We start from the raw sequence: 18590 nt of genomic DNA, 5'->3' as shown, positions 1-18590 counted from the left end.
TTTTTCCCATTTGTGTTTTTTTTTCATTTATCAGTGACAGCACCTATGAAAACTGTATAAAAAGGCATCGAGTGGGATGTTCACTTTATTGATAAGTCAATTATATGAACTGGGAAAAATTTACCACCATCTTTTCAGTTAAATCTAGAAACAGACAAGTATTATTCTTTGCTAGATTTAAAATATCCAAAAAATTTTGAATTTGAATATTAATAGCGCTCGGGTACTCGCCCAAAAAAGTGTGCTCGTCCGCCCCTGTTGCAATCGAAATGCCTTCGAGCAACCCGGCAGTCCCGTTATGTGCTGCCAACCCGTACCATAGCTTATACCTGTTTGCTGATACCAGAGTGAAAGTGTTTAATCATAATTTATGAATGGTGGAATACAATTTTTTAAAATAAAAATGGAAAAATTGGCAAAAAGAAGAAGTATTTGTTGGGAATATTTTTCTGTTTGTGATGTGAACAAAGTTCAGTGTGGCATGTGTTTGGAATTTTTGTCCTACAAGGCTCATAACACATCCACAATGCTTAAGCACTTATGGAATAAGCATAGGATTGGTTCAGGCCCCCCTACTGATGCAGGTAACTTTTGGTTGTTTATTTCTCTTCATTTTTAAGGCCTATTTCAAGCAGGTATTAGCCAAATCACACCATTGAGTCTAGGCTACGTCCAAAAAAAAAATTATTAGGATATCCTAGGCTAAGCCTAGTTTAGCCTATCTATTTACAAACTGTTCTCCAGTCTGTATAGGCTAATGGAGGAAGGATACAAGCCATGAGTGAGCCAAGACTACCCAAAAAATCCAATTTTCACCCAATTTCAAGGAACCATCCTTCCATGCCTGGATAATGTGATTTGAGATAATTTAAGGAGTTACCTGGAAATGTTCCCATTTATCCCCATTTTATGTCCCGGTGGGGGAGGTCTGGAGTGCATCCAAATAGCCTATCTTTGGCCTAGGCTGCCTTTTATATGGCTAAAAGCTAGAAGAGTGACCTGGAGTTTTACAAGGTGTAGGATATCTTGGAAAATGGCAAGGGAAATGAAATGAGGCTACAGCACAAATTACAAATTGAAGGAGGGGGTGTTTCAAGCTCCTTGCTCTACCCCTACCCCTCTCCACAACATTTAATGGTAAAATTCTAGTTTGTCGGTACTCTTTGCTATCTTTGAAAGTATTTGGGTTAGGGGAATCTCCTAGGATGTATCTGGAGCCTTGTTGATCTCCTTGGGAGAAATTTTGGTAAATGTTTAGATTTGTTCCAAGTGCTCTAAAGTGCATATTACTGTATATAGCAAGATTCTGATGATTGCATATTGTTTCTTTGTCATTATTAGAGAACTGCATCCATTTCTGGTTGATCCTCCTCCATGGGGCAAACTAAAAATGTGTAAAGTGGGGTTGCTTACTGGTAACATTACATATAGAGCAAAGCATCTTAGTCCACATGGCTAGCCAAGATTTTGGAGTGCCATCACCTTCTTATTCTCCCTCCAGGGCCACTGAGCTTTAAAAGTCTTTCTTTTAGCCTATAAAAGTGAAGCTTTGTAAAATAGATCTTATGTTCAAATGAGACACAAGAAAAGTGTTTTGAGCCCCACACCCAGGGCTGTATCCAGGACTTTTGTTTAGGGTGGGGGTGTCTAAAAAATGAAAAAAAAAACACATAAACAATTTGTTAGTGGACTACTTGTCTGTTAAAGGGAATGCACTCAATAAGTGAAATTAGGTCAATCTTAATGAGGTTATGTCAAAACATGATGATAATATAGGCTAACACTTTAGAAACAAAATGATTGAAACTATGATAAAGAATTATGGAAAGTAGGTGGTGCAGAACACATTAGGCCTATATTAAATACCTAACCCTTAACCACCCCTATATATTAAATATTTAATAAATTTTACATACATCACAGGCTAGTTTTCTCACTCAAAACAAGCAATTTTCAACCAATTCCGGAAGAAAAAATGGTTTCTGTTCAATCTTTCATAGTATAATTTCTTGAGTGTGTTCCATTTAACAAACAAGAACCAATTTGTTTATATGATTTTTTTTATGTTTTTACTAGTAAAAAAACCTTTTTTTGGGGAAGGTCAAACCCCCCACCCCTGAATACAACCTTGCTCAAACCTTTACTCCAATTCCAGAATTTGTATAAGGGTCTATGGACTTGCCTACCATGCAGTATTTTCACCCCTTTGACTTCATATATTATTTATATAATATTAAGATAATATCAATATAATATCATATAATATTAAAAAGACCTTTGTTCTCCTTATGGAAGTCAGTTCTTCTTTTGATAATGGAAGTTAGAGTACCCAAGCTGCCTGTCCCCAAAAGTTTATGGCCAATAGGCTGGCCAGTACCAATAGAGCCTATGGCTATTCTTACTCACTTTTGAACTGTAGAATTCTATCAATAAACAATGTTTAATGTTCTTCATGATTTAAATCATCATATTGATTGGCTTTGAGCTTTGGATTGGCTTTGAAAACTTCTGAACTGTAGAATTCTATCAACTTTCCATTGTCTTCTTCATGCATTGTATTGTAAATTGGCTCAATTCTGATTTTGTAATATTTTAAAATCTGTAGGCACATTAAATTTAGAAAAAAAAAATCTTGATGATTAATAATTAAAATTTTTACTGAAATCACAGGAATTAATGTTTTTGAAAGTTTAAGGCAATGAAAAAAGATTGAAAACTGAAATTTTTAACATATAATATTTTTAGTGAGAAAACTTCCTTGGAATTCTTGGCAATACCTTTGTAGGGTATATTGCTGAAACCCCAGGGTATATTTCTGGCCTATTCCTGAAAGCTTCTTTCACCTGACTAACTACTTTTACAAATAGCTAGAAGTCTCTAGACTAGAATTCTACCTATTTAGTGCTCTTAAGCTTGAAGGATTTTGATGTTAGGTTAGGCTAATTATAGGAAATTTGCCAAGTCTGATAGCTTTCAAAAAATTCTATCAGAATCTTACTAATCAAAATCTTAGAAAGGATTTAAGGTTGTTCTAGTTAGTTTGCATTATTTTTTTATTCCTATTTCTTTTCATTAAGTAAAAAATACAGCAGCAAAGATTTGTAGGTTATATAACCTGGAGCCATAGCTGGTCCTGCCTAAGGAGGTATAGAACAAAGTCGTTGTGATAGCAATCGTCATGTTTTTGGACAGTTTTGTACAGGGAACTGATTGAGACCACTCTTTCATCATTATACTAGGCCATACACAAGATTATTACCCCTTTTCATTTCTATTTCATGGTTGTGTTTCCTTGATAAGGAGCAAATGTAGGAGCTTGAAAACAACTTATTTGGTCCTAATTACTGTAAATAATTACTGGCCTACATCCATCCCCTCGCTTCTAAAGGGTTGTGCTGACCAGGGGTGGTTTTAGAGGCATGGGAATCCCTAGGATGTCAAATTTTCTCATAATTAGATGGTAGTAGAGGATGAAAGTATTAATTGGGGAGCCCAAGTTTCACTGGTGCCACACCTATTGGTGGTTCTGGCCTCTCTTGTGCCCAAGCAAAACCTTGAATAGAGCCCCCTCTTGTCTCCCTCAAAATGCTCAGGTCAATTTTTATCAAAATTTTCATTTTTTAACAATTTTTTTTAGATTTATTAATAATTTATTACCTTAAATTATTGAATTGTTTATTTTTAAATTGTTTACTTATTATGAATTATTTTAATTTAAATATTTTATTATTTTTTTAAACTTTTTTTATCAATTAATTAATACTTTATTAACTATTTTTATTTATTAGCTGCACTCTTTACTTTATTTTACTACAAAATAGAATTTAAAAAAGGATTTTAACTGTTGGATTGTTTATTTGAAATTTTTGCATTCTGAGTAAGTGCACCCTCTGTCCCTCCCCTAAAACCACCTCTGGCCCCACCCAAACATTAGTTCTCTATCTGCCCCTGGACAAATGCCATCCATAGTTAGCTTGTTTCTTGGAGCACTGACGTCTGGCTCCCTCTGTACTGGTGATGCTACCAAGAAGATGCTTTACATCAAAATGAGGAAACTCATTGTATAGCTTAAAATCCTAGGCTTACATTATTGAGATTAGGCTATGTTTTTAAACTTAGGATTAAAGAAAAGTAGGCTCTCACTAAAATGAAGTAACAAAGCAGTAACGTTCTAAGCCTTATAAATTACCTTATTGGCCATTTTGAAATAAATCTCAGTCCAGAAGATCTCTGTGGCTAAATCATGATAATCAGGTGATGCTTTCAAAGTTCACAGTTTAAAAGAAAGGGAAAAAAATCATTGCTATGTTGTAGCCCAGTAACATGGCACATTCCTTAATGCCAGACAACAGCATCAATTCATGAGAATGTCAGTGGGGAGGGGGCAAAGCTTATTTTTCAAATCATTGAAGGGGTATATTTTTATTGGGCCATAAATATTGGCAGGGTGGTCTGCAAGATTTGAGCTTGACTCCTTAAGTCAAATGAAAATTAATGTCCAAGTTAGAGCGATTACCCTAGAATTCTTCAAATTAGAATCTGGTAAAAAGTAAAGATATGCCTGTGACATCCAATACATGTTTCCCTACCCATATTGGGGCTCTATGTCCACTTTTAATAGCTTTGTACATTTGACATGCAATATTTCTAAAGATATTGAAAGTCAGTGCCCTAGGAGTAGATCAGTTGTGGTGCTGGCCTCTCTTGTATCTGGAGCGAAATCTGGATTAGCCCCTCCTCCTGTTCTTCACAAAATCTTCTTGCCAAATTAAAAAAAAAATCTTTTATTAAGAAAATTGTTTTAATTTTTATTAAATTATTTATTTTAATTATTAACTGTGTGTCTACATTATTCTAATAAAATAAATTTTCAAAAATATAAAATGATGATAACTGATTATTTATTTGAAATTTCGTGCCCTTAAAATTTCCGCTTCCAGGGCAAGTGCCCCCTCTGTCCCTCCCCTAAAATTGCCTCTAGAAAATTGCTTCCTAGGCTGTAGATTCATTTCAGTATCACAAATCTGCTTAGATCAACAAGTTTCTGAGATAGGAAGAAGCTATCTCAGTTTTTAATTAGAAGCAAAAGTTTTATAATGATTAGGATCCAAGAAGTTGTAAGGAAGTGTCAAAGATATGAACTTCAGGCTTTTGATTTTCATTTTTTCAATTAAAATTTCAAAACAACAGGTTTTTTCAAAGAAAATAGTATTTTAAAATGAAAAAGAGGAATGAAAATTTGCCCCCTCCAATTAACATCCTGAAATCAGAATCTCACTCAGCTAGAAAAGTAACTCGTGGCTTCACTTTCCTTTTTGTTTTTTCAGAGTAAATCTTCAAAAGTAATGGAGGAGACTAAAATTTGCCCCCTACCCCAATTAACACCATGAAATCTATAATTGAGTCATTTAGCAACTTTCATGGCTAGCTCCTTCCTGTGTGAGATGTGGGTACCCTGGGACATGTTCAAGTTTAGGGCAAATATCTGGAAAATGATTTGGTCAAATTACTTGATTTTGCTAGTTAATTAAATGGAACTGAATGGGCTTTCTCCTAGATTTTTGCAGATTATTCCCTTGATAAGCTATTTCAGTATTAACAATTTTCCTAACCCCCTTCTTCTATCCCAGAGTGCCCAGACCCCTGGGTATTCTGGGACACAGAACTCTTTTTAACAAATATCATTTATTAAAACCCACAATCTACTCTGATTATGATAAAAATATAAAATAGAAGCTTGTAACATTAGTCTCTCAAAAGCATAGTATGGAGGGTTCGCATCAAAGGTAAGTGCTTTTGCTACAAGTTCTGTGTCACGACTCAGAATAGGTTTTGGCAGGCGTAAGGGAATTTCGCTGGTCATCATGAAGGCTTCATCCTTTATCTCTGGAAATATGATCTTCCATGTAGGGAACTTTCGTTTCAGGGAGTTCACATTATATCCTTCCACCTGAACCTTTAAGACCATGCTAGCATAATACTTTGAACTTTGAATTGAATACTTTGAAATTAAGTCATAGCTCATGTGACTATCATGGTTTTCCACGAGTAGAAGAACTGGCTGCTCAGGGAGCATGGCAAATACCTTTTGAAGGAGCCAAAATAGCCAAGAAATAGTTCTGTCATCATTCATGCATTTCTTACTTTTCACTAGTCGTAGCCTTTGTTCCTGCTGGAGCATCATCCAAGAGCCTCTCCCAGGAGAATAAAGCTCCCAATTGTATTGAGAGTTCTGACCGTTGTAACTAGTTGCCCTCTTTCCTGTTATGTAGATGCTCCTAGCTGCTGGGCCCCATTAGGACTCAATACCTTCAAGCATTTCTGTTGAACATTCAATAAGCCTGTTTCATCCATGTTGTAAACGTGGTCAGCTGGGAAATGATGCTTTGAGTATAGCTTGTCCAGCTTAACATAGAATGCAGCAACTGCATCTTGGCTAAAATCAAGGTTGCAATGAAGGCTTCTGCTTTCTGGTCTGCGCAGGGAAATTCTAGTGTCTCTCTTCATGAACCTCTTATACGAGACTTGTCCTGCTGCTTCATTATGATCCCACAATTTGAGGGATTTCTCTTGGTTTGCCTGGGCGAATTCCGAGGCTAATTTCTTTTTCCTTTTTTTCGTAAATCTGCAGTTCATTTGCAATAATAGCAGAAGATAAGAGCCAAAGGAATCTTCCATTTCAGAATTCAATACTTTATATATATATATATATATATATATATATATATATATATATATATATATATATATATATATATATATATATATATATATATATATATATATATATATATATTATTTATATATCATAGCCAGGTGAGAAGCAAAGCACCATTTTTCTGGCGCTTGGTATTAACCAAGTGACATATAGCGATCGCAAATTCTGTTGGTCGGTCTGTCTGTCCTGGTTTTGCTACTTCAGGTACTTCCAGGTAAACTAGGACGATGAAATTTGGCAGGCGTATCACGAACCAGACCAGATCAAATTAGAAATTGTCGTTTCCCCGATTCAAACATATGGGGGGGGGAAGTGGGGGGACGGTTAAATCGGAAAAATTAGAAAAAAGGGGGTATTTTCAATTTTCGAACAGGTGATAGGATTTTAATGAAATTTGATGTTGGGAAGGATATCGTGTCAAAGAGCTCTTATTTTAAATCCCGACAGGATCCAGGGACATTGGGGGGATTTGGGGTGGAGAAACCTAAAATCTTGGAAAATGCTTAGAGTGGAGGGATTGGGATGAAACTTGGTGGAATGACTTATAGTACCAATAAAGTGTTGACTTTTTAACGTTATACAGTGTAACTGCAGATCTGAGTGGCATACCATCTTTCAAGTGGGCGATTACAGCAGCCTTCATGTTTTCTTCATTCCAGGCAAAGAGAGATGGATCAACCTTCCTTATCTTAGGCATTCTGACATAATTGACAATGTTTGGGAAAATGAAGGCAACAGGGCAACAACAAGTATCGCTTGAATTATAATCTGATGTATATCACTTAATTTTAACTCACAGCTTTACCTTTGGTAGGGGTTGCCTGATGTAGATATGAGGGTATCCTGGGCTACAATGAATAAAAAAGTATCCCAGGGTGCCCAGGAGCACAAGTCCCAGAGTTTCCAAGTAGGAAACTTTCACAAAGGTTCAATTTTATGTCACTAGACGGCAACGTAAATCCATCACTGATCAGTGTTCTGATCACTGATCAGACAGTGTTCTGAAGCCAAACAACATAGCTTCTGACAAAAACACAGTCATTATCATACAACAAACCGTTAGGAAGTTACATTATAAAAACCAGATCCTCTTTCTTACTCAAAGAACAAAGAAAGCTTCTTACCTAAAATCTCGGATAAAAATATTTTATGATGTCTTCAGGAAAACACGTGTATACTACCTCACAGATGGTGCAAGGGATGTAATGAAGGCAGAGGTTTTGAATAAAATTTCGTCACAAAGGTACCATATCCCCTTGTCCGATCTCCCCGACATCTCTACATCTTTAAGATGTAGATCTATCAGTGGTATCCATTCACAAGAATCTAGAGAGAGGGCGGTTAAAGTTTTTTCTTTGAAAAGGAAAGGAGGGGGCTAAAATTTGCCCCCTCACCATTAACGCCATGAAATCCCTAACTGAAAGTCATTTTGCTAGAATAGCAACTTTCTTGGCTAGAAACTTCCTGTGTGTACTTTCAGGTGTAGATCTATTAGTCAACTTTCTTGGCTAGCAACTTCCTGTGTGTACTTTCAGGTGTAGATCTATTAGTGACAATTAGTCACAAAAATGTAGAAGGAGTGGGGTCAAAGTTTTTTCAAATGAAAATGAGGAGGCTAAAATTTGCTATCCCCCCAATTAACACCGTGAAATCCATAACAGAAAGTCATTAAGCTAGAATAGCAACTCTCATGGCTAGCACTTTCCCGTGTGTACTTTTATATGTAAATCTATCAGTGGTATTCATTCACAAAAATCTACAGGGAGGGTGGTCGAACCAATGGATGGGTTGGGAAATCTACAGTGGAATTCATTCACAAAACTGTAGAAGGAGTGGGGTCAATTTTTTTTCAAAAGAAAATGGGGGGTCTAAAATTTGCCCCCTCCCCCCCCACATTAACATCATGAAATCCATAACCCAAAGTCATTTTGCTGGAATAGCAGCTTTCTTGGCTAGCACCTTCCTGTGTGTACTTTCAGATGTAAATCCATCAGTGGCATTCATTCACAAAAATGTAGAAGGAGTGGGGTCAAAGTTTTTTTCAAAAGAAGATGGGGGGTCTACAATTTGCCCCCTCCCCCCACATTTACACCATGAAATCCATAACCGAAAGTCATTTTGCTAGAATAGTAACTTTCTTGGCTAACACCTTCCTGTGTATACTTTCAGATGTAAATCTATCAGTGGTATTCATTCACAAAAATCTACAGGGAGGGTGGTCGAACCAATGGATGGGTTGGGAAATCTACAGTGGAATTCATTCACAAAACTGTAGAAGGAGTGGGGTCAATTTTTTTTCAAAAGAAAATGGGGGGTCTAAAATTTGCCCCCTCCCCCCCCCCCCACATTAACATCATGAAATCCATAACCCAAAGTCATTTTGCTGGAATAGCAGCTTTCTTGGCTAGCACCTTCCTGTGTGTACTTTCAGATGTAAATCCATCAGTGGCATTCATTCACAAAAATGTAGAAGGAGTGGGGTCAAAGTTTTTTTCAAAAGAAGATGGGGGGTCTACAATTTGCCCCCTCCCCCCACATTTACACCATGAAATCCATAACCGAAAGTCATTTTGCTAGAATAGTAACTTTCTTGGCTAACACCTTCCTGTGTATACTTTCAGATGTAAATCTGTCAGTGGCATTCATTCACAAAAATCTAGAAGGAGTGTGGTCAAGTTTTTTAAAAAAAAGCGAGGGGGCTAAAATTTGCCCCTCCCCCCCCAATTAACGCCATGAAATCCATAACCGGAAGTCATTAAGCTAGAATAGCAACTTTCATGGCTAGCATTTTCTCGTGTGTACTTCCATATGTAAATCTACCAGTGGTATTCATTCACAAAAATCTAGAGGGAGGGTGGTCATAGTTTTTTTCAACAGAAAGTGAGGGGGCTAAAATTCGCTAAAAAATTAAGCACTTTTCTTTTTTCCTTATTTTACATATAACCTATCTTCCAATGTATTCCCCTCCTCCTCCTCCCCTCACCATTTCTACTCTGGTACCCCATCCTTGCAATATTGTTGGTGGATGTCCATTCTTCAACTATAGCCTAGTATCTTTACGGTCTAGGAAAGTTGTTAAGTAAGGGAATGAAATTTTATGGAATAGATATTCTGCTTAAATTAGGGTGTAGAATTTCTTTTAAATAACTAGGCCTATCTTGACAACCTCTAATGCTTGAGCAAGTATTAAACCTTTACGAAGGCAAATCCTGAGATAAAAACAATATAATTGTAAAAAAAATTGTGGTAGAATTGGATTTGCCATTCAAAACTTTTCCTAAATATAATCTTCGTACCGTTAAATTGCAGCCCCTCCTCATGAAAAAAGCTATAAATTATATTTAAATTCGGGGAATAGTTGATTAAAACGGAAGCAATCCTAAAACATGATTCGTAAAAAATTGTATATTATAGCCGAAAGTAAAAATTCGGTTATTATTTCCAGATTGTTTTCCTGTGCAATTTTATCTTATTTTCAGAATTATTTTTTCCAAAAGGTTGGTTTTATTTCTTACTCTACTACCTGATATCTGTGTTTGAAGATAGATCAAATAGTTCGTGACAATGAACTGTAAGTAACTCAACCCACCAGGAACAAAACTCTAAAACAGAGTAACTATGAAACAAGAAGAGTTGTTTTTGTTTTTGATATTCTTTTTTTTTTTTTTACCAGGTAATGCATCTCTTCTGAAATATCTCTTTCGCGAGATGTATGTATTTATTCTCAAGCTGCTGCTTTTTAAAACGTTAAAACTAAAAGCTCTCCGAGTTCAATGTTACTATGTGAAAATTTACTTTTTTACTTTTAAGTTGTTGTTATCCTTTGTCCTTTTGGACAAGTTTTTATTTACTCCACGTCTCTTCAACTGAAAGTGAATATTTGTCCAAATATAGCACAACTAGCCAAATTCTCTAAAAAACTGCTTATTCCTCAGTTGAAAAAATCTTAAAATGGCTGGTAGCTATCAAGGAGTACATGCAGTTAAAGCCAGTAATGGGGAAGCTGGAACGTGGAAGATTAGTGGCCTAAAACAGCCACACAATTCTTGTGGCTGTAAATGTAAATGTGGCTGTAAATGTGTGGCTGCTACATTTTAGTGGCCTAAAATGTAGCAGCAATTCTTTGTTTATTTTGGGGATTAAACTAGGACAAAACTAATATCACAGCTTCATAATGCTTGTGACTGTCTGGCTGCTATTCAATATTGTTCTCCCAGAAAATCAAATAGTATTTTTTATAGTTGTAGTGTAGTGATCAGTGAGTATCAAGCATGTTGTTGGGTATGTATTATTTTTATAATAACAAAAACATTGGAGTGTACAACTCCACCCATAAAGTAACAGCAGTAAGTTATGTACCATGTACTTCAGACTTTGAATACTATACTTCACTAGCAGTATTAGAGTAAATATGAATAAGTACATTTGACAAAATGGTAAATATAAAATTGGAGTATGATATTTATGGTTAGTGTATGGCTTGCCACACTGATTAGATTACACTGATCATTATGATCATTATAATCATTATGATACTGATCATTACTAATATTTCTAACTGCAAGCTGCACTAAGTTACATTTATTACTTTTCTTCAAATTTTACGTATAAAAATTCTTTTTGCTCAAAGCAAAGCTGTTAAAACCCAAGCTGTGCTGCTGAAGTGTCAGCAGCTTTTGGAATTCTACTACTGGCAGCTTTGGAACTTTTTGCACACCTGCGCCCCACTTTGGGAATAACAGTTCTAAAAGGATGGAGAAAACATGCAATATTTGGCAATCTATCATCCATGAAACGTGGTCTTTGCATCTAAGCCCTTCTTTCATTAAAACTAGAAATTGGGATTGAACCAGATCTCTCTTGCTGTTAAATGTTTGATAATTTTGAGACATACCAACTTTGTAAAATTTTTAGTTCGCTGTTTTTACAATGTGGTTAGTATTTAACTAAGCCATGGTTTTCTTAAATTTCTATATTGGTCTTAATTAATTTCGTTCTTAATTAATTTTTCTGTTCTCAATTAATTTTTTTGTTCTTTATTAATTAGTTGTTCTTCATTTTAGCTAGGAAGAAAAAGACAATCACTTCAACTGCAATCCAAGTTGAATATACATATCCAAATAATTTAAATTCGATTGAACAAGTATCCATTCCACAACAAACACTGCCTAATCACGAGGAGAAATTTGAACCAATCTCACAAATCACAGTAAAAAAGGAAGAAAATGGGTATGAATGCGAAGTCGTCCCCAACGCCATCTACGAGCCTCAAGATCTTCTTGGTGCTGCGTTTGACAACGCTGATCTCACTGCCAGGGTTTTACAACCAGTTGCCGCATCATCAAACGATATCGTTCTCTACCGACGGACGGATGCCACAGAGATGCCGCATCAGATGAAGACAACAGAAGTGTCTTTGTCGGTTAGAATTGCAAATGCAGAAATGAAGGAGGCGCTAGTGAAGTACATTAGTACCGATCTAATGCCCCCGATGTGGTTAGACAGTCAAGGATTCCAAAAATTTGCACAGAGGCTATTAAACATCGGAGCCACATATGGAAAGGTAAACTATTTTTATTTTTTACCTACGAAGTTTTATTTTTTTATATCCAATCTTCGAAATATGTTTTTCAAGTTGCTGTTGTATTTTGTTTTTTAGTCAAAATTGACAAAAAAGGACAACGTTTGGTATACTGGACGGTTCATTTTTTGTTGAATAGGTTATACCAAGTCTTCATAAAGTTGAAACCGGGGATAAGAGGATGGCATTTTCTTTCGTTTTTCTTTTGATTTTAGCTCTTTTATTTTTTATCTTGACGTTTCCAACAGTCTAGTTTTTAATGAATATACTGAATTACCTCTATTTGGAATAAGATAAGTTTTCAGTAAATTGAACCTGATATTTTCACACTTATTGTGATCTCCTCTCTTTTTGGGGGTAATTCCTGTTAGTCTGGGTTTGAAGGTTCCTCTTTTTTCTGTCTGACGGTCTATTCTTCGTGGATAGGTTACGTCATGTTTTCAGGAAAGGAAAACTTATACTTTCAAGTTGACAGCGCGGATAAGAGGATGACATTTCTTTAATATAACTGTTTGTTTTTTGTTTGACCCTTTTTTTAAAGTTGAGTGAAGTAAAATGAACTTTTTTATGCTAACAGCAAGATGAGAGAATCGCCACCCTCCTCTTTTCAGTGTAATGTCTGTCAGTTTTAATTTCCGTTATTTTTATACTTTGTCTTAAGTCGAGTAGAAAATTTTGTAGTTGTGAGATGTCTTTTTCTTCTTCTTAAGTCATGTTTTTGTTTTTCTTAATTTTTTTTAATTATTTCTGAATTGCTATATCTTGGGAATTCTTTACACTTCAGTGTTTATAAGTATCTTTTTTTTCTCTTTCTTCTCTTTCTTTCTTATTCTTCAAGAACGAATCTCTTCAAATCCCATGGTGTGTGAATAATAAAAGGAAAGTCGTTTACTCAAAGTAAAAAAAATAATAATAATAATAATGGTTTATTATTAATAATAATGGATTGTTCACTAACCCAGAAGGAATAGAAATTCAAATTTGGAAATGCAAAAAGAGCGCTGGAAATTACTTTCTTTCTGAAATTCCTTTGTAGATAATATGAATTGATGTGATTCATAGAAAGGGGAAAATATGCTGAGCGTGTTATTCCTTTGTAAACATTTTTAGAATCAAGGACAAACTTATGGGATTCAATCTCTAATATTATTGGACACGTCGGCACGCACGGGATTGAAAATCAGTTGTAAATGAATCCAAACCCACGTAGAATAAATCTTCCCTGTATAGCTGCTCTTTATCTCTCCCTCCCAAATAAAAGGTAGGCCATTAGAAGCTGAATTATTTTAGTGATATTATTTCCAAATTTTCTTGGGGTTCCTCAAACCCCTTCAGAGAGATTTCCCACTCCCTTATGGTCAGGAAGTGTTTATTATAATCAAATTTTAATTCATTTGTATTTAAATGTAACAATTTAAATCATTTAATTTGATGGCTTGAACTTACGGCCATGAGGTACTTAATACATTTGTGTTTTCTTCTTTTCTTTTCAATTCCTTTATCCATTTTTGTCTTATTTTCTTATTCCTATGTATGTGAAATTTCCTTACTTCTCTGTCTGCGCAAGTTATTCCTTATTTTATTTTCAGCTTGAGATTGGCCAAATTATGCCTGATGTCGCAACAGTCACCGAACGTCTAAGTCAACAGGCTCGATACGCTCGAAGCCAAATCCAAGAAACAATTCAATGTGACAACCCTGCGCAATTTGCCGTCTCAGTTGAGACTTGGCGAAACGATGTCGGTCAACAATATGCAACAATTACCATACATTACATTGCTGAGAATTTTGTCTTGAAAAAGTATCGGCTTGATAGTATCCAAGCAGAAGATGAAACAGTCGAAGTGCAGATAAGAAATATATTAGATGCATATAATTTAGGACAGCCGAAATGCATTACTGTTGAACCTTGTCATGAGCATTGCTACACAACATCAGATAGTATATTATGCTCTGTTGCACTCTTAAACGGGGTTGCAAGTTCCGTTTTTGAATCTGAAGCTGATTATTTACCAGCCAAATTATTTTTGTCATGTAATATTATTTTGGCGCATGCTCAGAATTCTGAAAGAGCAATTAAGTATCGTTCATACCTGCCCAGTTATGAGAAGCGTTCAGATTGGGCATCGAAATGTCAATTTTTAAGTGCAGTTGCAAATGCTTGGGATACCCTTTTAGGTATTTCTGGTGAAGTAGATGGCCTCCCAACATTAATGCTTGAAGTAGATGTCACTCAACTACGATGTGTCATCTCCGTCCTTCAACCGTTTCAAGACGCTCTTGGCCTATTATCAATACAAAATGAGCCTACGTTACATTTTGTTGTGCCTATAGTGCGCAAGCTTGAAACGCACCTTCAGCCAAGTAGTGATGATAATGATGATATAAAGCATATCAAGTCTCAGCTGTTGAACCACTTTATGAAAGTCAAAGATAAGCTTTTAAGTAAAATGGCTTGCTGCGCCCTCTTTTTTGATCCATCAAAGAAGAGCTTACGAATCACTGATGATAATGATCGTGAGATAGCACGCGATACAATATTTACAGAGATGCGTTTAATTGACTCGGAGTTGTGCTTAGAAATGCCATTAGAGAAAATCAAAAAGTTTGATTTGGAAGAATTTAGTGATTTTGATCACACTTTTAAAGACCCAGTGACAGCTGAATTTGAGCGTTATATTTACTTTCAAATAAGTCAACAAGGAGAGGGTCTTACGACATCAGTTTTAGAATGGTGGAAAAATAATAAAATTAATTTCCCACGATTGGCACAATTAGCTCACGCCTATTTGGCGATTCCTACAATCGCCAATCCATCCGCTTATGGCGAGAGTATATTAGAAAGGCGGCGATTCTTAGACTCCGAGTCCACCTCGGATATTTTGATATTGAATGCTAGTGCTCACATTGGGGGAAGCTGATTCAAATCCTAAAACCTTGTCTTGATTAACATCATTCACCTTGCCAGCAGCAGAGCCAAGTTGGATCATACAGCCAGTCATAACCTTCGAAATTGCCGAAGACTTCAATCTTATCAGCAGTCCAAAAATGATCCTCCTACAAAAAAATGCTGCTAGCAGGGTGAATGATATCAATCAACACGAGGCTTAACGACAATGCAGATTTAGTTTGGGCCAAAATACAAATGATTATTGATCATAGCTATCATAACTGAATCACTGTATACAATGTCTAAACTCTATGTGTTTTTAAGATCCAAGAGCTTGAATTAAAAAATATTGTTGCTAAAATTGGTGGAAGTCTGTTTCAATATAATGATCTTATCCACAGTGCTGCTGCTGCTTCGATTTGAACCATTAATCAAATCGTAAATGGTCAGAGCTGGCATAAATAAAACACTACCCAAAGGAAGGGGGAACCCTCTTTTATTCCATGCAAACGCCTTCACTCTTATAAGGGCTATGAAAAATATACAAAATCCCGGTCTTTTAGACTGAGATAATTTTTCTTTAGTTAAAATTCTGTACTGAGAAAGTCTTCTTCCCCTAAAGTAAGGTAAAAAAAAAGGTAAAGGATACAGCACTAGACCCTTAAAGTCCTAACCGGCGGTCATGATCTCTGTTTCAAGGCCCTTCAGCCAGGAAGTGCAATGGGGCAGGCTATCTCTCCTGTGCTTTCACATACCCTTCCTGCTCACCTTCCCCATATTTCTCAAGGTACTCATTTAGAGCTGGGTCGACTCTGGCTCTTAGGGAGTCACGCCACTCGACTCTTAGAGAGTCACGCCACTGACCTTCCCAAACCAAATAACTGGCCACACCAGTAACCGAATCCTTGCTCTTTGGACGGATTCCAAATCCAGCGCATCAACCACTCGACTGGGACGACTTGAAGTACCAGGGACATTAAAAATGAAATCTGGTTCTTTAAACCGGTTAAGTGAAAATTTAACAACCATATACGTCTTAAAAATGAAGTATGAGAACTCAATTTTCAAAAAAAAACTTCATATTCAGTTCGGTAGTTTTGCGCTAAGTTTGAAAATGGAAAACGTGTGTGAAAAATCGGAACGTGTGTGAATTGCTCAATCAGCTGCAGATAAATTGGGTGTTTCAACCGTTTAATTGGGATTGTTTGTAAATAAGAAAAGTTTCCGCTTGTTTCTTTTCAGGATTCAGTGTGGCAACAATGGGGTGAATTTACGCAACAAAAAAAGCGTAATAGTTGTATAATAACCAAAAAAAACATGGAAAATCCCGGTTATCAGATATGAGTAGACCTAAGATGGGACGGTGGGAATTTTTTTTTTTCCTTTTGATGTCCTAGGTACTCTAAATTCGATGCTCTTTCTCTATAGTTTTGATCCCTTTACGAGGTGGGGACAGGGTTCCCACCCCTAGTGATTTATCACTATTTCTAATATTTTTATATTGCCTAAAAAAATCACTAACTATGCACATAAATCCCTAGATTCTTGAAGAAAACCCCTGAATCAACCAGGAAATTACTAAAATCTAGTGTTTCTGTCATCTGGTGGCAACCCTAGATGGGGGACTACCCTATCCCTCTTCCTTATATGTAGGTATGATTGACATTGAAAGGGTTTAAGGGGGATATTATATTTATATATTCATAATTGTTGTTAATTGTATTTGTTGCAAATTTTCAAAGTCTGTATAGAATGAGAATTTTAGAGAATTCTATAAATATTTGGACAATATCTGAACTTGTTTACTGAAATTTTTGGTTTAAATATTTGTTTATTATATCTATACAACTAATGTATGTAGATCTGTGCTGTTGTATTTTTAGTCCATTGATCTGAATTTTTGTCCACTAACAGTGATAATTATTGTTAATATTCGGTATTTCTATTGATAAATTATGCTCTTTTATCTGAGATTTTAATTTTCCTAGTATTTGTTTTATCGCTTATCGAAAGAAATTTCTTACCTGGATACAAGGGAATGTCTAAGCATGGTTGTCAAATGTTAAAATGGTTGTCAAACAATTTTTTTGATTTATTAATTAATTAAGCATTGATTAATTATTTTTTGTTTATTAAAAAATTATTTGAACTATTATTAGGTATTTTAATTTAATTCTTTTAATTTTTATCATTCAATTATTTTTGTTTCAATCAATTAATTAATGATTTATTAATTGGTTTTATTTATTAACTGCACCTTGTATTTTATTTTGATAAAAATAAAATTTAAAATGATTATTACCTACTGTTTGATCATCTATTTGAAATTTTTCGTCCCTAAGATTCCCTTCCCTGGGGGAAGTGTCTGTGCCTCCCCTAAGACCGTCTATGTGGTGGCGGAATTTCAGACGGTTTTGTAGATAATTATGCACTCAATAATGAATTCATACCAGTACAAAGAGTGAAGGAGAATCCCAGGGTCCATTGAAAGACCCCTCCCTCCCCTCCCTAGGGATTACTAAAAATGTGCCAAATGAGAATTTTTTTTTTGCACCCAAGAATGTAAAGTTGAAGGTTGACACCCCTTTCCAGAAATTGCTCTTATGACGACATAAAAAACGCAGGGGTACACTTCCCCTCGCGTTTTATGTTATGGCTCCCTCGCTAATACTCTGATTGGTTGAAATTTGGTAGCCTTAAACATCGAGGTCTAGGCCTAACAACTTTAAAATTACAAATTTAATAGTAATAGCCCACAGTGGAGTATTAAATAAAAATAGTATCGAACTTTAAAATAAAACGTAACTGTATCTCATTAATTTATCAATATGGGGATTGTTCCCACCTTATGGCCTTTTAATCTCGAGGCCATTGTTACGGGAGGAGGAGTATAGTAAGGGCAACTGATCATACCCTAAAGTCTGAGTACGGATGACCTTTTTCTGCACTTTCTAAAGACCAAATAGGGTATTGGCACACTTCCAATTAAAATGACGGCTGTATCTTTGCCCCTAAGAATTCAAGTCTTGTATAACTTTGTTTTCTTACAGTCTAAAGCAAACCTAGATTAGAATAGTGACTTTTGGCACACTTCCAATTAAAATGACAGCTGTATCTTCGCTCCTTAGAATTCAAGTCTTGTATAACCTTGTTTTCTTACAGTCTAAAGCAAACTTAGATTAGAATAGGGACTTTAATAGAACAACTTTTTTATTGATTCAGAGTTGTTGCATATTTTGGAACTGTAAAAGAAGAGGTCGGTTACATCGATAAGTGGGCTACATCGGATCTCGGAACTTTGTCGGAAAGGGGTTAAATCTGATCTTACTAAGGGAGTGACAGGGATTAGAAGCCCTTTCAAATTTATTTCCATTCTATAAATAATGTTTTCATTCTATGCC

At 35.7% G+C, this 18590-nt stretch overlaps 1 protein-coding gene across 1 annotated transcript; it reads left to right on the top strand.

The window, feature by feature from the left end:
* The first annotated feature begins 288 nt into the window (after window positions 1–288).
* On the top strand, window positions 289–17490 carry LOC136040251 (uncharacterized). Its single transcript, XM_065724465.1, has 3 exons — window positions 289–584; window positions 11782–12281; window positions 13889–17490. The coding sequence occupies exons 1-3, from the start codon at window positions 371–373 to the stop codon at window positions 15218–15220; spliced, it is 2046 nt and encodes a 681-aa protein (XP_065580537.1). The 5' UTR covers window positions 289–370; the 3' UTR covers window positions 15221–17490.
* The last annotated feature ends 1100 nt before the right edge of the window (window positions 17491–18590 follow it).

The sequence above is a fragment of the Artemia franciscana genome, chromosome 20 (genome assembly GCF_032884065.1).
Source record: "Artemia franciscana chromosome 20, ASM3288406v1, whole genome shotgun sequence".
NCBI classification, from domain to species: Eukaryota; Metazoa; Arthropoda; class Branchiopoda; order Anostraca; family Artemiidae; genus Artemia; species Artemia franciscana.
This window is presented reverse-complemented; position numbering and strand designations above follow the sequence as displayed.